The following is a 25,591-nucleotide window of genomic DNA, read 5'->3' on the forward strand; positions in this document are numbered from 1 at the left end:
AACGATTCAGTCCGATTGTTTTTACACATTCTACAGAGCGAGTTTGTGAACCGGTTCAATAGAATCATTAAAAAGATTAGGATAAAAACAACTTCTACTTTATTATCTCATTTTTAATCCGAACTCAAGATTTATTTGGGACATGCGATTTGTTTACACCGATTATTTGTAATAAGAGCACCATCTCAGTGTTTTCCCTCTGACGGGGCAACACTCCAAAGACTACATTTCCCATGATGTAATGGTCTTTATTCTGTCTTGAACGACTTCTCCCTGCCTCCATAGGCCAGAGGAGGCTGAGTTTAGGGAAAGTATCGACGTTTATGCTTGTCAATCAGCAAGGAGCTGTGGGGAGTGAAACTGGAGGGAAGGTCGACGATCGGGGAGGATTTCTACTTCAAAAAGCACTCCAGTGCGAATGCGACCATAATGTTTTGGAAAACCAAGGAAAAACTCTATATATTTTCAAGGAAACTGTTTTGTTTTACTTTGAGATAAGGTAATCAAGCAAAGCTTTCACTACGCCGAACTTGGCGAGTATCACTCGCTGCCTCGTTGCATTTCAAATCGGGAAAAAAGAAAACAGCGGATTATACTGACAAAGTGTGTAAACTAACAGGGGGCTCAGCTATAGACGGATATCGCGGTGTTTAAACACACTGTGCTTGATTTATTCCTCTCGCCAGAGGAGAGGACTTCATCCAGAAGAGTTTGTAAGATCCGACCGTGTCGCTGTCGGGAAGCTCTTCCCGTGTGGACGTGCTGGAAACCAGGAGTGACGGTATTCATGTTGGTTTAATACACGTACTGAAAACACTTCGGCTCAACTTCAACTTCATATTTTGGGACTTTGCTTTGATATGTTGCAGGTTGAAACACGAAACTTAAAGCGCGTATTTTCCGGAGAGGTTATAAGAAAATGAGCGGAGGAGATATGGTGTGCTCGGGGTGGCTCAGAAAATCTCCACCTGAAAAAAAGTTACGGCGTTATGTAAGTAATGTTCTAATCTTATTCAAATGCACTGACAGTGTTGTAACCACAGAACTGTTGAGGCAAGATTCATGCAAATTTTTAGTACGCTTTCCAACAACCGCAGGTCAATCAGTGCTCGCTATCTGTCGGTTGAGGCTTTTTCTTTCTAAAATGCTGACGATTAGAGAAGTTTAAAACTTCAGTTCCTCAAAAATAACTTGAGTGTGTCAGCGCTGCTTGTTGTTTTCGCGAACGCAGCGCATGTGCAAAATCAGTATTTATGGTCTTCTTGGTCGGTGCTGTAGGACACACCTACCGGTGCTAGAAGAGAACTTTAGTTTTGTTTATTGAAGGCAATTACTTATTTTTTCCTAAATAAAGGATTTATACACAAATAAAGAGCCCTATTGAGAAGTAGCACTGTGACTCTCACATGCCAGGCTTGCAGAAAAGGCAGTTTTTTTTCTACATAGAGAGGGTCGCCCCCTCATGGGTGGCGCCATGTTGATATCACGTGACATAATTGACTTGGGAAAGAATAACAACAATAAAAATCACAAGCATACTTTATGTAGCCTATACTTTTAGCTAGTGCTTGGGGTTTAAACATAAAATAGTTGTGAACAGAACCTACGATAGTCACAGCAACTGCCATTTGAAATGCCTCTGCCCAAGCAGACTGGGACTGGGAACTTGTGGTAGTGGGGTGCAGCAGTTACTTAGCCATCAATAACACATGAAAAATAGTTGGAATTGAATCCAGGCATGTCCATAACAAGTGGATGTGCAGTATGTATGAGATGCATAGACAAAAAGGAACAAAATAAAATATTAAAAAACCAACAAGCTTCATTCATCCATACCAGTAGTAGTCAGTATATGTCCGAAGCCTCTGCTATAGTTGGGAATGGATGAGAGCCAGATAAGCGTAAACCTATGTGATGCTTATTGTTTTAATGGAATGTGGCTTGAACTAGTTTATGTTGCAATTGTTTGCAGCATTCTTTTATGCAACCGACTCTGTAAATAATGCGTGTACCCAAATTGTTTGCATTAGGCATGGGTCTTTTGAAGTCATATGACAAATTTTAAGTGCGGTTAAAGCCAAAAGGTATTGTTGACATGCATCAAGGTTGCAGAAAACAGTGCTGGTTCAGATAGATGACACTAATATTCATAGTCATTCATTTTGATCGTAAAAATTTAACTGCTTGCACCAATGATCTTTACACTGATTGCTGACTACTTGATCTTGTGTGTTTTGCATGTTTTACTTTTGTCACATTCCATTTTCAAAGATGTTTTTAGAATATTTATTTTTCACCAAATCATATGAAACGCCTTTGTTTGCTGCTACTTTAGTTGCCAAGACAACTGAAGAACACTTAACTCTCCTTTCTGTCTGCACTGGATGAGTCAATGCATTTAGTGATTCACACATTGTATGTGTACCATGGGGTCTTCCCTTCCTCTTAGTGGTAATATACACCAATAATCTGTAATGAAATCACTCACTTACAGCTCTACCCGCTATCGAGCTCCAACCAAACATGTTTGAAATCTCCTCGAGGCTCATGTGATGCTTTTTTTATTGGATTCCTTTAATCTAGCTGAGCTCTGCTAGGAACATTGCTATTGAATTCATATTTTACCTCATTGTACAATCAGCAACACAGTTTAGACTCAAACAGACAAGCAATTTGCAAAAGTGGGATCTTTGGCATATTTTGCCATTGTTTAGAAGGAACTTTCCAATAACAACTAATGCATTTGTCCTTGTAGCTAATGCATGAAAATGTGAAGGCTTGAGAGACAGGGTGTGATTTCACATGCTTTGAGCTTCCAGAGTAAACGGTAGTCTGTTGAATGTGATGAACAATGTTTCATGGCTCCAAATTGAATTAAAATGATTTCTGAGCTCATCCACACAATGCTATAATAAGATTAGATCCAAGCAAGAACAAGTGCTTTGTTGTACCACAGCATGTTCTCAGAAGTCATTTTTTGATTTCCTTTAGCTTGGGAGGCATTTAAGCAAAGTGATGGTGGATAAAAGCCTTTGGCACAGTTTGCATCGGGCAAATTAGTTGTTTGGTTGGTTTTTAGTGTAAGATAACAGAAACTTCATTCTTTCCTGTTGCAGCAAGTTTACAGTCTGGGTTTACTGAAGTGATGTCCTCAATATTAGTCTTCATTCCTATCCTGTTTTCTGGTGCATGAAGCTGGAGACTGTGGAGTGGTCTCACTGTATCACGTGGTGCTTTGAAAGTGGCTGATTAGGACCAGACTGTTTTTATTGGAGTCGAGTGGCTAATAACTAAAATGCTTCTCTTTAAGAGGAGCCCCATGCCAGGTGTACAGGCCTATTAGGCATATCTGTTTTTGACCAGTTATACTACTTTTATCAACATGAGCTCTAATTTAAGATGCATATCCAAAAGTTTTGTACTTTGATTGTGTTGGACGGCGCTGGGAAACTTCAGATGACCCTGTAATTTTTATCTACTTCAGACGCCCTACAATGTTTTTCTTTCATGTCACTTGTAGACATCCTCAAAAAATGTTGACTACCATTCAAAGATTTAAAAAAAAAAAAGAAAAAAGGATAGGTTAAATAGATCAAAAGTAGCATAAGATTTCTATATTTCAAAAAAATGCTGTTATTTTTAACTTTTTATTCATCAAATAATCCTAAATCCTAAAAGACAGTTTCCACAAAAATATTACGTCGTTTTTCAGATTAGATTGTAGCGACTCGGCTACATATAATAATAAACTAAAATTTACCTCAATAGGGAATTATGGGTATTAATATTTAGTTGTTTATGATTAATCATTACAGGTTATGTTCAAATTATAAATCTCTAACATCACCCAAAAGGGAAATAGCTAGGTATTTATGCAAGATATATATATTAGTTAACAACAATCGATTGCAATAAACTACGAATATGTATATTAAATCATTACAGACTAACCTTTAAAGAGTTAATTCAAAATTCATCTGATCCGTTCGTTTAACGAACGAACAGTACAATCTTTATCAACTCACAAAGTTTGATTCTTTCTACCAAATCTTCGGGAAGTTTATTCGATTTGATAATAATACGAAATGTATTATATTATGAGATTAGTTTATTAGAATGATTTCTGAAGGATCATGTGACACTGAAGACTGGAGTAATGATGCTGAAAATTCAGCTTTACCATCACAGGAATAAATTACATTACAAAATTACAAATTGAATTACAAAATATATTAAGATGCAAAACTTTAAATTGTAATAATATTTCAGAATATTACTGTTTTTACTGTATTTTTTTATCAAATAAATCCAGCATAAGTGCACATATGATGCTTCTTTAAAGGGATAGTTCCCCAAAAATGAAAATTACCCCATGATTTACTCACCCTCAAGCCATCGGGTGTATATATAGGTGTATATGATACATTTTTATTAAAAAAAATTTTTTTAATCTTGCCTACCCAAACTTTGAATGGTAATAAGTCTCTTTCAAAATCCATTGTTTATTAACTCTTATTCTGTGCTTTCATATAGGCTATGTCTAAATTAAACGGAGTCTTTGAAGATTCCCACTGCTGAAACAGCAGAAAAGACACGCTCTGTTATTTCATAATCCAAACGATGGCTATTATTTGCATTTGAACCAGCTAGAAATTTGAATGCTTTGAACATGTTATGGAATCATAACAGTAGAGATTGCACAATAGCGCTTTGTTTCATAATCTGAATGACCTGAGGTTGTGTCTAGCTTCTGGATTTTGGATTTTATATTCTAAATCATATCATTTAATAGGGCTAAAAGAAAACAGTAGATCAGCTGATTTATCTGAGAAGTTCATTGCACATGCTCTAGTCTAGATCCTCAAAAGTCTGATGTGTTTTTGACGGTTTGGCAGCAGTTTAAGAGCAGAGCAGATCATTTGACTGCACTGTTTGTAGGGAATGCTCTTGATGGCTCAAAGTGCACACTGCTTTACTAAGGGTCTTCTCAGACAGGTAACTAGCTAGTATAGCAGTAGTATATTAAAAGGGGATACACAACTGTAAAAAAACAGGTTTTTTTTTTAGGCCTGTCCATGTGAGACATCTGACTGGTGGCATCAGAAGATCATAAGCTATTACTTCCCACAATAGCCACAACATATTGCTCAAACTGGACTATAACGTCAGTTGAAAATGTCCCTGTGGGCTAATTTTTTTTAGTGTCTTAGCATTTTCCATTTGGCCTCATCCTCTCTGCTTTGTAAACTTCTTCTTTCGCACCCTTCTCGTAATGCTTGGAGAGGCTAATTGTGAAACCGCCAAATGAAGTTGGGAACACATGTACGGCGGCATGGTACAGTAATGTGGAAATTCATATTGAAGTCTGGAGTGGTAATACTCACTTCTGCTAGTGAGACCATTTCATCTCATCGGTCATGTGATTTCTCACTTAGAGCTTATGTGGAATGTACTTGCTTATAGAGCTGTGCGATTAATCAAAATTGATTTTGGCTTCCAATAATCATTCTGATAATCAAGATAAAACAATGATTATGCCCCGTTCCTTTCCTTTACAGTGGTGTACTTCCGCTCCACTGTAAAAGCCCAAAGTTAATGTGCAAATCAGTAAACTCATGTAATGTGACTTTCGTAAAATGGGGCATGCTTGATATTAAAAAGTTATTAAAAGCATGAAAGAGAATTCGCGCTGTTCCTTAGGTGGCTCTCTGCGCGTGCTCTCTGAGACAGAGCAAAACACGGACAAGCAAAGTGAATTTTGAGCTTCGTGTTTGCCTAAATAGTCAAATGAATGCTAAATTATGTCAAAATGCTGGGCTTGGCAAGTGTTCACACAAACCCATTCGATCTTAAGAGTCTTAAGTGAATGTAAACAGTTGGGAGAAAATAGAATGTGAATCAGTATATTAGATCCGTGTATTTGGTATTGAGGTGACTTGTTTGTAATTTGCATTTTTGTTATTCTATTACTGACTGTTTACTACTAATCCTTTTTTAGAGGCCTTTTTTATATTTGCATTAGTTAGCCTAGTATTCTGCTGTGGTATCGAAATTGGTATCTAAAATTGTGATTGGTATCAAATATTTAGATATCATAGCAACCTTATTTCCAGCAAATATATACTTGCTATCAACAAATAAATGAGTGAGTTTACATGCACGTTCTTTCCGACAACGAACATGGTCATGTAAACGGGGTAACCTGTTTTCTTTTATCAGAGTAAGGTCATAAACGGCTTAGACATAAACCGGTCAGAACAGGTAGTTTTTTGCCTCTTATCCCGATTTTGCGCTGCATGTAAACGCATTAACCTGCTTTCTGACGGCTTATTGAAGTGTGCTTGTGTGACAGGTGATAGAAATGCATACTTAGAGCCGATTTAAAAACCTCTAGACAGAGCGAGCGTTTTGCATGAAAGAAAGAAGGAAATGTATCACAAACGCAGACTCTTTTAAGACCCGGAAAATTGTAAAAATGTGTTCTCATCTCTCGTGCAGTAGAAGTGGTTCAGTCAAAACGCTACATCTGTAACTGCATGAGAGAGTAATATATGAGCCGTAAGTTTCCCGCTGACATGTTGTAAGCTTTATTTAACATCACAACTGACATAACATATGGAATACTCAAAGTCAGATACGGAAATTATTATTTTCGACGTTACTACAAGGAAATAATCCGATTTATTAATAAAGTCATGTAAACGCGGTTTACTTGCATTGTCAGTTTACTGGTTTGCATGTAAACTGGGAAAACTGGTTATTTCAATAAGTTGATATTTGTGAGTTATCAGCTTACTGGTGTGCATGTAAACGTGCTCAATGACTCGTTTAAGGTTATGGCCATATGGCCCACTCATAATCGTGATTACAATATTGACCCAAAAATGTGATTATGGTTCTTGCAATAAATGAGCATTTGCTTATTCAGGGCTCGAATTTCGGTGCGGGATTGTGTTTTTTGCGGCATTCTCTCTGAAAACCAATGCTGCCTGTGTCTTTTTGCCACTCAGTGGGCGTAACCGCAATCACTAGGCCGACGGTGACGTCAAGCGCATACCCTCTATAATGAAAACAGTAGCCTATTATGGATCCATGAACTAGCTCTTAAAGTCCCAGTGAAGCGGAAGTTGCAACTGATTTTATTTCAGTGCTGTGACGCATTTCCAAGTGAAACGGAATATTGAATAGAGGGCAGGGTTTTACTTCAGCGCTCCTCCTCTCCATCTCTCGCTCATAGCAGACTAACGTTTGGAGGGGAGTGGCCGTCAAAATGCCATCATCGGAAAGGGAACGCAAGTTACTTTTCAGATTTTGATCTTTTGATTAAAGATTACCACGGCAAAAAAAAATTTTCTGTGTATTAACTTGCACGGATTAATTATTCACCCCAAGACCTGTAATGTGTGCTAACAAAGTAAATAAGATCAATTTTGATTTCATGAGGACTTTAAAGTGACAGCAGCCTAATATGTGTCTGTCATTAATGTTGATAAAACAACAGAAGATGGCTTTAATTACAAGGAATCAGAATTAATAGCCTATGTATTTAATTTATACTGGGCTTAAAGACTATCCAGTGTTATTTCTTCATTTGATTACTTTATTCAGTTTCTGTAGTATTTCTGAATACCAGTGTTAGACTTGCCCAAAAAAGTTTCTTGTTGTTTGTCTTTATTTTGTCTTTTTTTGTATTATTTGTCCTTTTTTTCAATATAATTCAATTTTCCAATTACCCCATTTTCCAAAACGAAAATGAGGCCCTGTAATTTATTTGCTTATAAAACTTAGTGTTCAAAAACATTTTTCAAAATTCAGTTTTAGCAGATATTTGTATTTAATCAAATCAAAACCAATCAAATGTTCTTCAAAATCAGAATGTCCCGCCCTCTGCCTCTTGTAGCCAATCATTGTTCATGGTGGTGATGTAACTTAAACCTTTTGGTTAATTAAAAATGTAGAGATTTATTAATATTAAAATTCTGGCCAACAAATGATAATAAGATAATAATTATCATGTTATGACTGACAAACCAATAAATGGCAGATACATTTTGTCTAAAAGTGAAAATAAAATGCAAAAACTAAAATCAGTCATATAAAGGTGGATTTAGACATCACACCATTATAATATACAGTAAAAAGAGGATATTCATTGTGAGATTTGCTAAAGATTTCATTAAACAGTTATTCAAATTATTTGTGTTTTTAAGGATTAGCATGATCTGATATATGTAAAAAATGCTGGAAATTAGCTTGTAAAGTTAAATATATATTTTTACATACATCCAATTACATTTCTAAAAATCCTGTTTCAATAGGAAATGTCCACACAGGACAGACAACTACGCAGAAAATGTCTATGACACTGGTATTGATTGATTGAAATATGTTCCAATGATAACAACGTGCAAGTTTGTATTTACTGTTGCTGTTTTCAGTTCTGCTTTGCGGTAGTTTATTTCTGAGATTGTGAAATTATTGTTTATGGTTGGTAGTACACAGCAGCTTTCCACAGTGCAATAAGCGTCAAGGAAGATTGAGAGGTTGGAGCAAAATGGGGAAAGAGAGCCAAGAGGGAAAAATGCAGAAATCTAGTCACTTGTGCAGTTCAACCTATCTAATCAAGGACACACTCCACCCTTTGCCTTAATGCAACTCAGCAAGCCAGTTGGTACTCTAAGCATTTACAAAACAAGCCATTACCCATGCCATGCAATGCCTGCTTTCGCTCACTGCCTCCAAGCATGCAGTTGCATTTTAAAAGCTTGCTGCACTAAATTCAGTGGGGTGCACAAGAGGAACAAAAAAATAGTTTTTTTACTTAGTGGTTGAATTATTTCTTTTAGCTGGGATTCATTAAATCTGCTTAGGTGGGGGAAACATAATCGTGCAACTTTTTGCTGAAACAAACATGAACAGAGCAGAAACAAACAGTGTTTGTGGCTGGGGTTATCGGCTTAGCTAGGTGCTGGTGCAGACATTTTTGCTCATTTGTTTTGCGCTCTCTCTCTCTCTCTCTCTCTCTCTCTCTCTCTCTCTCTCTCTCTCTCTCTCTCTCTCTCTCTCTCTCTCTCTCTCTCTCTCTCTCTCTCTCTCTCTCTCTCTCTCTCTCTCTCTCTCTCTCTCTCTCTCTCTCTCTCTCTCTCTCTCTCTCTCTCTCTCTCTCTCTCTCTCTCTCTCTCTCTCTCTCTTCCCCTCCCCCTCTTTTTGCCGGTCTCCCTCCCACCCCGACTGGTCATTTGTGTCCAGAGCAGTTCTGTCAGGGCTGAGAGGGGCCAGGATAATGGATTGCCTCTGCTATCAATTATTAACTGTAACAAATAAGAAAAAACCTTTTGCAATATTAATGTGCTCTACTCCTACCCAATATAGCTTTTCAATAGTGATGGACCAAAATGAAAATTCTTGGCTGAAACTGAAAATTCTGGACACTGCATGGGCTGAAAATCAAAACTGAAAATGCTAATTTGGAATTAGCCTTTGTTTTGAATGCCATGCAATACAGAGATGATGTTGTTTTTTTGACACTGTTATGATGCAAAAACAAAATATAATTATATTAGTATTAAACATACTTTTCATTGTCAAAGGAATGGTATATTAATAACAGAAGCTTTTCTGACTTGTCACATGAGAGATGATTCCTCTTCTGGTGAATTGCATGAGATGTTGCGTTAAATAGCTTCACAGCAAGCAAACATTTATTATTGTTAATAACCAAGAGGGTGATGGTTGAATGTTAAGTTTTGTCATGGGGAAATGCAAATACAAACTGGTAGATGTGTAATCTACATAATCTGACAGCAAAAAGCATTTTTCCCCATTGATAACCATTCACTGTAGTTGTGTATTCTGAGGTAAACTTTTTGCAAGTTATATTGAAAATTATGATTTAATTATAGAAGAAAGTTGGCCTGTGAAGACCTTTTATTTGGCCTACCATTCCATATCACTAGGGGGGAGGGAAAAAACATCAATCAAACATTGTCTTTGTCATCAATATTTGTTTATTGAGGCATTTGTTTAGTCAGGTGCTATTTTATCTCATGGTCTTTTTTTTGTTTGTTAAACCAACCATCGTCATTTACATTACATCCAATTTAAATCAAACCTTTTCCCACATTCACACTGCTTTTTCTCTTAAGAATTTGTTATTGGCTGTTAAAGTAGCCATTTCTGTTGGCAATTTAAGCTAGAAAAAGGGCATTTCTGTGGCTTAGTGTTTTGGTTGAGGTATTTTGTGGTTTAAAACCCTAGTATCCAAACAAACTTCACTTTGTCTGATCTGAATTTAATATTGTCAGAGTCAGCGAGTCAACCGAATGAAGTTTTATATAATGCCGCAATTGCATTAAAAACTCTGACCAATCCTATCATTAGCTGTCGCAATTATAATCTGGTCCTTTCTCTACACTCCGGGTTACAAGCAATTTCTAAAAAGAAAAATAAGGGCTTATGTGAACATTGATTTAGTAAAGTGAATTTCAGTCATTTCAAGGTCTTGACGTATAAAAAGCAAGCACGTATTTTAGTAATAATGGCTGTTATTGTCTGAATGGTTTTTAGAGAGGATATAATTGAATTTTTTCATGAAATGGCCAGAGAACAAATAGGTTTGTCTGCACATTTTGAAACAGCCGGGGAGTGTCTAATAATAATAAAAATGGTTATTTAAAAATTGTTACCACTCATTTAACCTCTATCTAACACACAAAAACACCCCTTGTCTGCTTACTATTGAATGTCCTACTTGTGTGGAAAACACACAATGTAAGTTTGTATTTTGGTATAATACTTCGATATATAGGCAGTAATAAACAGTAATATATCAAGACGGAAGGAAAAATTTTTTTTTAGAGACCTCATGGAAAACAGCCGGTATGATGCTGACATCTCGGGATACGTACGATCATGTAGCTGCATTCAAAGTGATCTGTGCAGGGTTTTTTTGCAGGCGATTTCTAGTGCCTTAGGTATATGCAGATTCTCACAAAAGCATTACATTAGCATTGGATAAGCATTTGTTGCTCGGTTGATTTGATTTTATTGGCAGGATGGTGTGTGTTTTAGGATTCCAGTGGTGAGGGAAGAGGCCTCAGCTGTTGTAACTCATTCACACAGTCTGCTCTCTAGAGGGCCTCCAAAGGCAGCCTCTGTCTGGGAGCAGGGAAGGGGACCTGCCCCCTTAAAACACACACACACACACACACACACACACACACACACACACACACACACACACACACACACACACACACACACACACACACACACACACACACACACACACACACACACACACACACACACACACACACACACACACACACACACACACACACACACACATACACACATATACACACATATACACACATATACACACACACACACACACACACATACACATATTATCTCCCTTTACTCTACGACCTTTCTATTTTTGCTGGGAAGCTCAAGAGTTTATTATTCACCAGGGTTCCATCAGTTTGATCCAGAGCACAGATCTTTATATACAGGCTATTTACATTCCTTACTGGTGGGAAAGTATTTCAGAAACAAAGTTGCATTTGAATTTTACTGTTGTTGTTACAGTACGAATCCACTTTCATAGTAAGTTTGCACGATTTTGACTAGGGCTGCACAATATATCGAAATATCGCAAATGTACATATCTCAATATGCATATCGAAAGGGGACGCAATATCTGAATGATTTTAATAGGCTACTTCAACATTGTGAAAATTTTACGTTTTAGGTCGATGCTTATAGCAGAGAATTGACTGTGTAACCTTTGTAGCTTTATTATGTATCAGTGTATATTTAATTAATGTGAAGACTACTGTTTTTAGTTCTAATTTCTAATAACAAAGATAAATTAAAATAACAAAAATAATCGTCCACCCCTAGTTCAGGTGTCTTTGTTTACCTGGATGTTCTTGATGTTAAGTTTTAGTTTGATATAACTATATATTACTGGCTCAAGTCAAGAGTTTTGGTATTTAAATATTGGCATTACATTTTGTTTGTTTACACTGATGTTAAAATTATGTTGTCAGATTTGTGACATAAATATTTGCCAAAACACTGCTGGTCACTTGCAGAAGTTGTACCGATGCTTTCTTTTCCCAGAAGGAATTTGAAACGCATAAATGGTATCATTCTCTTTTTTTTTTTTATAATCTTTTGAATATGATTTAAATAGATTTTACCCACTTAAAGCAATATCGTATCGCATATCGAATATCGCATTATTTAACAAGGATATCGCATATCGCATTTTTCTTGAATATCGCACAGCCCTAATTTTGACATTATTGAACATTATTTCCTCACCATAAAATCAAAATTGACACATCTTATTTTTATAGATTATTGGAGTATTTATTACAAATGATTTATCCGTGCACATAATGTTTTTAAATTTATGTGCACAATTTTTTTTATCAAAATAACTTACCCTCCCGTAAACAACAGCCATCCAACAATCCAATCAATCCCCATTTTTTCCCATCCTACATTTTTTTGTTTTTGTTTGAGAAGCCAGGTATATCACAATAGAGAAGTAAAGTCTATTGCAACTTTGTTTCATGCTGACTTTAATATTGTAATCACTATTAATAATTTGAGTGAATAGAATGCTATGTGGGGCAACTGCATTTTACAATCTTTGTGTTGGTCATACATCCAGGATCAAGCTACGGTCACACTAGACTTTGAGCACACAAAATTTCTACGGACACTCTTTATAAACATAAATTCAACATATAACAAACAATAACAAATCCAAAAAGTAAAAATATACAATTTACTCATCTTTACTGCAAAAATGTTCATTCTTTTCATTTAGCCAAGAGGTTAAGCCAAGGCTTATCGATCTTTTTATTGGTCACACATCTTCACGTGATACGAATTCGTAGGTCAGAGTTTGCCAAACTTGACCTTTGGAACACGCCAAAATGCGATACTTCTTCGCATGAGCTTGCGTTTCCTGTCTCCCACATTCGCATGTGTATGAATGGAAGTCAATAGAACGGAAAGTGTAGTGTGACCGCCCATTAAGCTGGGAATGTTGTTTCGTGCATAATAAATAAAGATGCTGCAGTATATATATATATATTGTATATACATATATATTAGGGGTGCACCGAAATTTCGGCCACCGAAAATGTTCAGCCGAAAATGGTATTATCGGTTTCCGGCAGAAATAAAAAAAACAGCCGAAAACGTAAACCGAAAATGAATGTCACCCGCCCCTCCCATCCGTGTGCAAGCGATTAGGTTTCACTCACGGTCGAGCTGTTATCACGCGATGCGTCTGCCTATCAAAGATGAAGCATGTCAGCGGTATGAGAACAAATAGAGACGTATCCAGCTGAACTACTCATTGCCAGAAGCGACAATTCCCTTGACTACTGGCGCGCGAACGAAGGCCGCTTTCCATTGCTTGCGCGGATTGCACGCAGGTATTTATCTGCCCCAAGCAGTGTTGCCAAGTCCGCGTTTTTCCCGCAGGATGTTTTTCCATGTCTGTTGAAGCGACCCCAATTATGTGATATTTAGACCCAGGAATGCGAATTTTAGCAGGCAACCCTGCCAAAAAAACACATATTTTACCCCCCAAATGCCATTTTTCCCAGAGAACAGTTACTTTTACAAAGTTCGGGAACTTTCGGGGGTGGCACTTGGGCGCTGAACATGCTGATTGGTTGAATTCACGCTGCATTTTATTTCAACCGGCAGTTTTAAAAGTCTTTTGCGAGGTTCGTTCATTCTGCATTCAGTAAATATCAGTCTTGCTCTTTCTGTCTGATGGCGCGCGTTCGTCTCAGCCATCTCACGGTCAATGTCCGTAATAGCTGATAATAACATACGTTGTCTTATTTTAAATCTAGCTTTACGAGCTTTCAGAATACGCTTTAGTATCAGTGCTCGTCTCTTTTCCGCCGTTTTGTTAATGACCTCTTTATTAAACCAAAACATAACTACCAAAAGCAGCGCTGCTTGCATCTCCTCGTTATTGTTGCAGACAATATCGCGCAAAAATGATTACTGTCCGTCGCTGACTGGGAGGAGCAGCCACGCATAGTCCTACATCACCGGACTAATTTGCCTAATCTTCCCGGTACTTTAGACCGCAGTGGAAAAGCAGACAGTAGCAGATCTGGGGGGAAAAAGTTCCTGTAAAAAAAGTTCCTGGTAAAAAAATTTTCGGGTAATTTCGGTGGAAACGCTGCATTTTATGGTATTTTTCTAAATGATACCTGTTTCGCGGTATATGACGGTACTTTTTCCCGCCGTGTGCATGACAGGCAGTTAACCACATTTTCTACTGATTGAGAGGAAGTACTGCAGTAGATTGACTAGAATGCCCTATTTTACGGTCATGATGAGTGAATATTGTAGAAAAATTCCACACTAGCATTATAACAGATTTTCAAAGCCCCACAAAATGATACTGTGGGGAGATAACAACCAATAAAACACAGACCTGCAACACGCTCATTACAGACACATGAATAGTATCTTGTGTAAAAATAGAGTTGATGGCACTTTAAGCATTTAAAAAATCTACCCTATATAACAACAAACTACCAAAATGAGGGAGAAACGCGGAAGAACATTTAAAAGGTCTAAGGATATTTTCAATACATTTAAGAGCACTACAGTCTCTGAACAAATGACACACGTCAGTTTAACACAAAAAATAAAGCGGTTACTTTTTTTCCCATTCTCTTTTGAATTGTCAGTCTATTAATTTACATCATTGTCTTCTGTGTATCAGAATAATCCATTGTGTCATTGCGGTCGTGATCAGACGTACAGCTGTATAAGTGTCCTTGTTTGCACTTATATTTCATTTGAAGAAGATGTGATTTAAATATGCGCGCATACACACTGCTGGTTCATGTTTAGAGCACTAGAGTATATGAAATATGTCCATAAAAAACTGAAACGCGCTCGCTCCGGTCTGTAGATCTGTATGATCCATGTGGTGAGCGTTGTTAATCTCATCGCTGCGCTCCGCGCAGAAACCACTCTCTTGCGCGCGCCGCGTGTTGTTTGAATTCTCGGCTGTAATCATAGGCTGAATCTGAAATTGCCCCCTAAACCCTCAATCCCTATTCCCTACTTTAGTCCACTAATACAGTTCACTTGAAGGAGTGAATGAAAGAGTGAATTCGGACAGACGTTGTGTGTACATTGGCTGTACACTTGTTTTTGCAGTACAATGTGAGATTGAATGAGTGCACTCAACAACGTCCACTATGGTTTCGGACACAACTACAAATGGCTGTCCCTCAAATAGTGCCCTATTTAAGGGTATAGGGGCGATTTTGGATTCAGCCATAGGCTGTAATGCGATCTTAGCTGTGTCCTCACTACAGTGAAATAGGACCCCTCTCAAACAGTGTCACGCTGCGCCGCGTTCCAAACTTTGTTTAAACGACATATACCGGTATTGCGTTATAATCAAAATTCATATCATGACAAAAATAAACACTGGTATTCGGTATGAACCGGTATAGTATAGGGTGGCCATTTCCATAAACCAAAAAGGAGGACACTTTTTGTAGAATAATTGCATAGGACTCTGGTGTACTCGCAACTACAATACAATTTTATCCATCATATCGATGGTATCATGATACAGTGATTCTGAAATGGCCTACTCTATTCATTACTAGACCGGTTGATCTACGATATATCTTGAAGTAGACCTATGTGTAAGAGGCAAAAAAGTGTTTGTTCACAGTATTTTGTATTTATTCAAGACAATGTGATGTCTGCTGCAAAAACTGGCCACTGAGATGAACCTGTCTTGCAAAGTGCACAGTGCCTAAAAACATAACATTTCTGGACTTCTGGAAATAAAAGAAATACATAAATAAACAAATAATCTGGCACAGTGCCAAATCCATGAAAAGCGTCTCTACTGCTCTTTGATATAATTTTTTTTTTCTTTTGTCCATTCCGGTTTAAAAGAGGTCTGACGTTTCAGCATGTTAACGTTATGATATGACGTAGCCAGCACGTCGTGGAGGCTTGTTTACGTTTTTAACCAATGATATAGCAGATATTTATTTGACACCGCTTTCAGCCAATCATTTGTTTGACCAGATATCTTACGGCATTAGACACTATGCTGCTGCTTCCCAATAAAGATTATAGAGTGGGGGGTTTTTTTAGCAACTTTTCAGCGCAACTCCAAAAAGGAGGACAAATGAGTGCCCGGCTTAAGGCTGCACCGGACGCCGGACAGGGGGCTTAAAATCCTGTCTTAAAATGACTGTCCAGCCAAAATCTGGACGTATGGCCACCCTACCGGTACACCGCCCAGCACTACTACATATATTTTAAAATTATTTTGTGGTGGGAAAAGTGAACATATTCACAGCGCAATCAAAAATTTTAACTACTGTCCTGACTGGGGCTAAATAAAAAAACTTTTTGTTGAGCCTTGCCTAATGACTAGCATGTGCAGTGTTTAATAGATCCAGTTAGACTGCTTAACATCTTGAATAAATTATTTAATTTTACATCCTGGCACCTATGTGTCTTGGTCACTTTTTTTAAGAAGTGCTTTTATTTCACAATTTTTATGTCTATTTCTAGAGGCCGCTATGTGCTCCTTGTGTTATCTGTAGTATTTGTTTGAAGTGTTCAGTCATTGAGCATGACGAGCTTAGCTATAATTATAACCTGCTGAAGTGCTCAGTGGCCCTTTACTTCTCGATGCCTTCGACATCTGAATCACAACACGTTTGATTACTTTTATTCTTGCATGTGTCATTGTCTGCATATCTAGACTAGTGTTGTTTTGTCAGCTGATCCCGAATTAGCCTTTGGCCTGAGCGCTGAACTGCAGAAGTATGTACAGCAATGAGAGGCTTACAGGAAAAGGCAGTTTGTAAACAGATGTGAGCTTTTATTTACTGGGGATATTTGTTCAGTCTTGTTCTTTCCCATGCAGAGATTAGATAAGATGAAAATGGAAGTCTCACACTTTCATTTTCTCCGTTTGTGTTGAGGATTTCAAAACTGCCCTGCATGAGCCTTTGAAGTTATTTGATTAAATTGAATGCTGTTGGCCCTGATTGTAAGCCATATCGATTGGATTCGGTCTCTCTAAAGTAGGTGCTATGAATTTGTCAGCACCATTAAATTTAGATTGTATGCTTGATATTTTACTTCAAGTAATTACTTACTGAATCTAATGCCCAAAATCAAACAACAGCTCAAACAAGGAGCGCAGTTTCGCTCCACTTTTGTTTTGTTTCGCTTTTGTTTCGTTAACATTTTTGATGTTTTTCAGATGCAACAAAAATGGCAGCTGTTATCAGTTTGTGGTGGTTGCACCAGTGCAACCTCTAAAAAAAACTGTACTGGCACTGGCAAGAAAAAAGGTTGCAGTCTGGAGCCCTGATTAATCTTGAATGACTAGTTTAATTAGTTGACCAGTCTGCCCTATTTACTGAATGAAATTAGCAGCTAATGAAAAGAAGCTTTAGAGGGGATGTGGGGGATTTCAGGAACAGACATTTTGTTCTTGAAGTTGCCAAATATTGTGATGCAGACTTTTTGGGTGAGCCCAGTTTAAGAATAGATTTGAGCATTTTCATTTTTAGAAGGGGCTATTTTAAGGCTGCAGTTCTTTCCCTTAAACATACACTGACAACCAGAGATGGTACCTTTGGTTTGTTCAAAGAATGTTTAGGGCAGAACTGTATCTGAAATTACAGAAAAAAAAAAAACGGTATCATACACTCTGTGCACCAGAGTTTTGGGATTTGTATGCAGGTAAAACCATCTAAATATCACTGCTATGCTGAATTAATATGTATCAGTTTTGAATGGTAATATTTAATAATAATAATAATACAAATAAATACTTATTATTAATTATATAAAAAACAAAATGCTTTATTATTTTTATTAAATGGTATGTTAAAATAAATATTTATATCTCATATTTAGTAATTCATGTGTATTAAATAATAATAATAATGTATTACTATTATTAATTATACATATGTTAAATATAAAACATAAGTATTAATATTTAATAATATTACAATAGTAATATTAAATCTAAAATATTTATGATTATATTTAATACTTATTAAACAATAATATTGTAGTAGTTATAATAAAAATAATAATAATAATTATTATTGTTGTTGTTATTATTATTTAAAGGTTGCAGATTTTTAAAATGTATATTGAGGCAATCCATGAGCTGAAGGACGTGTTAAACTGTAATACACTTTTTCCTAGAGTTCCATGCTGCACAGGAATGCAAGTTTGTCGAGTTCCTCATCCTCCCCCTTGTTCTCTCTCTCTCTCTCTCTCTCTCTCTCTCTCTCTCTCTCTCTCTCTCTCTCTTGTTTTCTCTTCAGCTGCTCTTCTGCTCTTGACGTGTCGTTTGGTTGCGTTCTGAGGTGCCTGACAGCAGCATGGCGACCATTTCCTGTGCTTCCACTGCTGATGGTTCCCAGATGGCTGTAGAGAGTGCTTTCTCTCTCTTTCTCTTTTCTTTATTTGGAATAAAGCCTAGTTATGGGCTCGAGTACGTTAAGAGGAGGTGTCGGAGAGAGAGCGAATGAGTAGGCTGCAGGACCTGCGCTGGAAAACAGAGCCGCGTGGGATTGAAGAATCAGTTTTGGCTATTGTAGTGACACTCCAGTATGACTGACATAATAATACCAAATTTACTCTAATAGACATGTAATAACGTGTGCACTCTGAGCATTACATCAGGTGCATCAACAGTGCCATGGCAAAAGGAATGATGTTTTACTCTATTTGAGTTAGCATATTTAAATTAATCTGAATATAGTATGCACTGCAAAATATTGATGCAAACTTCTGTAGTGAAATGCATCAGACATTGGACAAGGATGAAACTTTCTAGTGTGCATGTGTCGAGCGCATGTGTTTGAGACTGCTATTAAGTAGAGTATGCTTTGTTCAGCTGGACGCATACCATACACCAAACGTTCTGCGCAGCACGTTGGCTTTTTTTAATTTGGCGTGAGATTTACTTGGACAGCGTGAGACAGAGCCTGAAAGCGCGTCTCACGCCAAATGCATGAGAGATGGCAACCCTGTTATGTAAGGATATTTTAATGAAAACTATTTAATATTTAAAACTTTAACTAAATCGTATTTGTTTGCTTTGGTGTTAGTTTTTTAAGACTTAGTTAATGCTTTAGATATCTTGAGCTAACAACGAACAGTACTACACAATTTCTAAATGCATCATAATACTTTTTAAGTTAGTTTATTATGAATGGGCTTGAATTAACTATGATCAGATCTTTTTAAAAAAAAAATTATTTACAAATTAAATAGTTAACTCTTGTTGAAGGGTTAGTTTACTAAAACCCTTTGTTAATCTGACAGAAATTAAGACCGAAATTAAGATATTTTTAATGAAACCTGAGAGATTTTTGTCCCTTAATTGAAAGTATATTCACCCATAACTTTGGTGCTTGAAAAAAAAAAAAAATCGAAGAGACATTATAAAAGTATTCCATATTGAATAATTTAATCCAAGTCTTCTGAAGAGACTCGATCAAGTCATTCACATATAAAAATTAACATGCATAAATAGAGCACATCAATTATGGTAAACGGAAGCTCAATTGTACTTTGTTGATGCGCAAGAACAAACCTCATTGGGTGGGGCGTAAATGAGAACATAATTTCCACTTATAAAGTGGAACACTCTTTAACAAATTGAAATTTATTGTAATGGTTTGGGCCAGTTATGGGGGGGTCGAACCATCAGGAGGTGGTTGAAGGGCTCCTGGTTTTTGGACTAAATGCTTAATGGACTAAATGCTTCCCAGGTTCTCCCTGTCCCTACCTTTTTTACGGTCTATGGTCCCTACTCAGGTTTGCAGTGGGCTACTAGTGTGTAGGAGGGGTCAGGCTGGAGACAAGCTGTGAAATGCCGCCGCCGTCCCGTGTAATTTCTCAGGTTACCGTGAGTCTGCTGTGGCCTGGCTCACATTGGACTGCCCTTCCCCCTCACTGTGAATGTGTGTGTGTGTGTGTGTGTGTGTGTGTGTGGAGGGAGAGAGAGAGAGCTCTCAGCGACAGTGTCCTGTGAGAGTGCTCGCTCTCCTGATTGCATTAGAAGGGCTGCTCAATGTTGCTTGATATCTTCAGCCTGCCATCATACCAACAGAGATACAGCTATATAGTGTATAACTGCAAGAAGCCAAAAGACCTCCAGTATAGACCATGCAAATGCAGTGCACAGGCTTGTTTCTCCAATGCTCTCCACTCGCAGTGCTGATTCGGGATGTGTTGTTTCCAGTCTTCATTTGACTTCTGACTTACTTGTTTGTTCCGTAACCTTCATCGTCCTTTTCCCCAAGAACTTTGGATTAAGTTTCACTCATCTAAATCTGCTCTGCTCTCAAGGTCAGTACAGGTTCCTTTCATTTCCTCATTGCACTTTTTGTTGATCTTACGGGTCTTGGAGAAAGACACCTGGCTTACACCACAGATGAGGCTCCAGAGTTTCTGCTGTGGTCTCTCAGAGCAGGTGCTGGTAGCCTGCAGGTGTTTTAACTGTAAATGCTGAGAGAGTGCACACTTGACTTTGGAACCTGAACCCTTCACAAGGTTATTATATTCTCTGCTTGATGAAGAGCATTTACTTATTTTTCATCAAATTAAAATTCACTTCTGCTGCTTTGTCTGAAAGTTTTTTTTTTTTCAGATGTTAATTTTCACTGCTTTATTTTATGATTGTAAGTGAGTGATTTGTAGGTTCATTTCCCTAAAATATGTAGACACTGTTGCTCTGTGATCCTATCAAACCATTGCTGTTTACTTAAGAGCCTAAAACTGCAAAAGTGGCTCAACCAATGAGTTTGGGGCAGGGCTGTCTGTTTGATCAACCAATGGAAACCTGTAGGGAATGGGGAATTTTTCCCGATTTGTTTCACTCGTTACTTCCATGATGTTGCATTAAAATAAAAAATAACCTGCAGCATTCTATTGTGTTTGATTTTCAGGGTTCCCTCGGACTTGGTAAACTTTAAAATGTTAAAATTGTGGTTTTCAGGGCTAGAAAAATGTTGTGCATTAAAAAGTGCTCCAAGCGATCCTGGGTGGACTAACTTCTTGTTGACGTTCGAAGTGTTGTCAAACAAAACAGAGGCTAGCTAGACGCTCCCTCCTCCTTCTCCCCCTCCCCTCCGTGCCTCCTGATTGGAAGCCTTTCGGCCGCCGGAGTTCTCGCCACCTTTCGAAGGCTTTTCCGATGTAAATTCGGGACTTTGCACGTTCCTTTTCCCTTTTCATTGCAAGTTGTTCATCAGAACGTAGTCTCTTTGGTCTTGTGTCGTGATATCAAAATCATATAATTCGAACTTCCCTCTTTATGCTTCTCTCTTCTTCACACCCCCCTTCATGTGCAAGCGCACTAACCCCACACCTCCACCCCCAAATAATTATTGTCGGTTATTGGCTGGAGCACTGTTTAATATGTTTCGTTGTCCAGACTGCCCAAGTTGTTTACAGTGTGTTCAGGGGACAGGCAGCTAGTGGATAGTGAGCAGATGTTTGCTGTATGTGACAAAAAAATGTTTGGCCTAAAAAACACGTGACATCGCTTATAACAACTTTAATAATATTTAAAAGTAATACATTTATGTTTAAAATAATGCAATTTGTTATCACTACAAAAAGTTTGTCTGTGAGTTGCACTTTTTGAGTGCAGTTGCTATCTTTTATGCAAAACAGGAAAGGATAGTTTTGGAAAAATCATAGAAATTCATTGTTCAAAATGTGTGAAAACTGTATTTTGTGGTATGCATGTTAAGAGCCCTTTCCAGCTGTTATGTTTGCCTTTGGCGTTCTAGATATAGCTACACAAGCTGAAAAATTCAGAAAGTCCTATGAGAATCATGAGGATTTTCTACCTGACACCAGAGCGGTGGAGGTCACTGTCCATTTTGGGTCCATTTGACAGTGTTTGGTACTAAAAAAGAGGTAATTGTTTGGCCAGGCTGTCGGACAGACCTAAGCAGTGCTCCAGTCATGTGAACAGAGGCTGCCCAGGCCAGAAGAATGTGTTGAATGTGAATGACGCAGCTTTGACGAAGACATGTGACTTTGAGAGCGATGGATAGAAAGGAAAGAGGAGCGGGGAGGAGGGCATTTGACTCATGCAGGCACTCAAGTGCCACCCTGCTGACCTTTTTATGCTAGCGTAACTATCGCCCCCTTGGATCAAAGAGCAGGGATGGAAGGAACTGAAGAAGAGAGGGGCAGTGAGTGAGCCTGCCCTGTTTGCGTATGTATCTGAGTCTGTTGATGTCATGCCCCTTTGTTTCTCTCCATCTTGGTCAGATGACTAGCCCATGCCTTACCACTTGGTGTTCCACAGCTAGTGCTTAGACGTAATCTGTAACCTTTGAAATGTCTTTTGGATGGCCTTGTAAAGGGTACACACTCTCATAAAGACACTTGCAAACTTTTGTGCCTTTGTTTTTAAATGTCAGCATTGTTGTATTGTATTGCTAGTGTTTAAGTGTTGCAAGTAGTCGGGCACGATGGGGGTTTTCAAAACGATTTATTGGCCAATATAACGATATTATCGACTAACAACAGTGCTTGTTTGGCCACTTGACAATCAATTGTATTGTATCATATGTAAACACACATTAGTGAATGCTGTAAATTGGCATTATGAACAGCATATTGCAAAAACAGTTATGCAGAGTGAATCCTCTCAAATTGTTGAGGAAAGGCTGGATTAATTGTTCCTTTTATACTGAATAATTAAATAGTTAGTGTGGAGAGGCTTCAGAACCAAAGAAAAAACTGCAAAACAGAGCCTCATTGCTTGTTTTGAAAATCATTGTATCATGATATATTGTAAATGACCAAAACAATTACCAGCTACATTTCATTATATCTAGCAGTTTTGCCACCCGAAGCTCAACTGGACAAATCGACTTTGGCATAATGTACATTTTTAATATCACTTACCCATTCAACTGCTCTGTAATCTACTCCAACATACTTTAAATAATATTTTTTTACAAATGTATATGTCCAAAAATGTTAGTATGACAGCGCTTTGTTAGAGATTTATATCCACAAGCTGTACTGAAGTGTCTGTGTCTAACACAGAAACCTGAGTGAACTTTACATAAGTTTAATAGCTATTGATCAGTGACCTGATTTCTACTTTGACAAGCACAATATACTGCACCAGTCACAGTTTGGTTGTCCTTCAGAAGTTTCTTTCCTTATCAGACCACGTCACACTTAAATGCTTCAGTGCAATTGAGGGTGAACAGCAAAGTCAAGCACATTCTTTGTATTGAAGTAACTACTTTTATTTGTGGCCAGCTCATTTCACTGACACATGGGAGAGGCAGCTGTGACACACCAGCCTGTGTTGACCTGCACGGTTTCTATCTATAGAATGAGCAAGACGGGAAAGCCAAAATGAGATTGCTTAACACAGGCTGTAGTTACCATTGTATCTATTAACAACTCATACATTGTTATACTGATGATACATGTGGCAAGATCAGCTCAAAGTCTTTTTTTATTTAAATCGATGAAATATGTCAACAAACCCGTTAAAGTCCTCCTCATGAAATCAAAATTGATCTTATTTACTTTGTTAGCTCACATTACTGGTCTTAGGGTGAACAATTAATCTGTGCAAGTTAATACACAGAAAAAAATGTTTGTCGTGGTAATCTTTAAGCAAAATCTGAAAAGTTACTTTCGGTCAGTTTAAAGGCTTGGGTTTAAAATGCTTAACCACTCCCCTCCAACCGTCAGTCTGCTTTGAGCGAGAGATGGAGAGGAGGTGTGCTAAAGTAAAACCCTGCCCTCTATTCAATATTCTGTTTCACTTGGAAATGCGTCACAGCACTGAAATAAAATCAATTGCAACTTCCGGTTCACTGGGACTTTAAATTACACACATAAATCACAATTAGTGTTGCAACTAATGAACATTTAGTTAATTAATCTGTTTAATTAATATTTCTTGGATTCACTGAATATTCCACATCTTGCCCAATGACTTTTTTTTAAGTTTATATAATGTACAATATCTGGGTTTTTCCTGATTTGGTGGTAGCACCAAATCTTTCTGTAGCTGTAGCTGTAACTTTCTGTAGCTGTTACTTTCCTGTAGCTCAAACAGTAGAGCATGGCACTAGCAAAGCCAAGATCATGGGTTCGATTCCCAGGGAAAGCAAGAACTGACAAAATGTAAAATGTGTACCTTGAATGAAATGTAAGTCGCTTTGGATAAAAGTGTCTGCCAAATGCATAAATGTAAATGTAAATGGTAGCAGACAAACATAGTCATCCACACACATTATCCTTCCCATGTGAACTGTGAGCCCAGTATTGACAATAAATCCAAAATAAATGCAAAGATACAGTTTGTAGTATTAACATATCCTACTTATTCTTGAAATGTAAAAAAATCACTGTCAGGACAGATCATAAAGTAATACAATGAACAACAAAGTGGCAGTCTATTATTTTGCATTTACATTCCAAAATTTAAAAGTGCACTATGTAAAAAACAAATTCGGTAAAATATCCAAAAACGACTAGGCCAGTGTTATATATTTTGTTCAGTTGAGTACTTACAATATTCCAAATGTTTCCAACTATTTGTAAATCATGAGAAAATTGCCATTTTAACCAAGGAAACAAGGAAGTCTCCAGTCAATTGCGTCATATCTGCGTTGCCCTCAGTTTCCGGTTTTATTTTGCAGAAACGCTTTACTCTTACTGCGGTGTGCAACAAGTGTCATAGCAGCTGCCGAGCGAACGCACAGTTACGTCATAACTAGGGATGGGCATTTCAAGCAAAAATTATATTCGACGATCGCTGGGAATTATTCGATTTTTATTCGAAAATCGCAACTCCTCCCCCGCATGCACGCATGTAAAGGCTACACGCGTATAAACAGAGAGAGGGGGAGAGAGACCATTCACGCACTCAATCTGTAGGATAACAAACTGTTTAATTCATTAGGGAATAGGCTATATCAACTCAAGCCATATATTTATTGTAACATGCTGAAACATATGACTGTAATGTAACATCGCCCCAAGTTACCTGATAAATGCCACAAGTCTACAGCGTGCGCGTGAGACGATGTGTTATTCTTCTGTTGTCTCAGGGCGTTTTTACTCTGGCATTTTAGTTCGGAATGGGGCACGGTTAGCATGAAAAATTGCTAATGTGAAAGCTTACCTACAGAGCTTGGTGTGCACTGAGGTAACGAACCCGAGAACACACAACCGGAGTTCGGTTGCTCTCGGAGCTGTGCCACGATTCACGTGAATGTGCAAACAGCACTCGGGTAGTAACCAGCACATGCGTTTTAGCCGATTACAATGTCATTAGTTCAATAACATACACGTAAGAGATGATAGTGTTGATGATTTAGCTGAGATACGATCGCGAGAGCGAGCCTGCAGTGTATTCGCGCATAGAGTGCAATCAGGGCAGCAAATGAATGGCAATTCACCGTCTCCTCAAAAGAGTCTGTTTGTAAGCAGCAAAGCCGCCTTCAAG

The 25,591-nt window shown here is 37.8% G+C and overlaps 1 protein-coding gene across 27 annotated transcripts in view; it reads left to right on the plus strand.

Moving 5' to 3' along the window:
• The first annotated feature begins 283 nt into the window (after nucleotides 1-283).
• Nucleotides 284-25,591, plus strand: part of gab1 (GRB2-associated binding protein 1) — a 90,649-nt gene continuing 65,341 nt past the window's right edge. For 23 of the 27 annotated variants that reach the window (XR_013816252.1, XR_013816253.1, XR_013816254.1 and 20 more), the window contains exons 1-2: nucleotides 284-781; nucleotides 870-991. Coding sequence is in view for 19 of the 27 variants with exons in the window: in XM_079813467.1 (XP_079669593.1) it covers nucleotides 920-991 (72 nt within the window). In the remaining 8 variants the exon portion in view is untranslated. Of the gene's footprint in view, nucleotides 782-869; nucleotides 992-20,076; nucleotides 20,437-25,591 lie in introns of those variants that run through there. The other 4 variants (XM_079813478.1, XM_079813480.1, XM_079813479.1 and 1 more) reach the window with 2 other exon arrangements.

The sequence above is a fragment of the Gobio gobio genome (assembly GCF_949357685.1).
Source record: "Gobio gobio genome assembly, chromosome: 3".
Lineage (NCBI taxonomy): Eukaryota > Metazoa > Chordata > Actinopteri > Cypriniformes > Gobionidae > Gobio > Gobio gobio.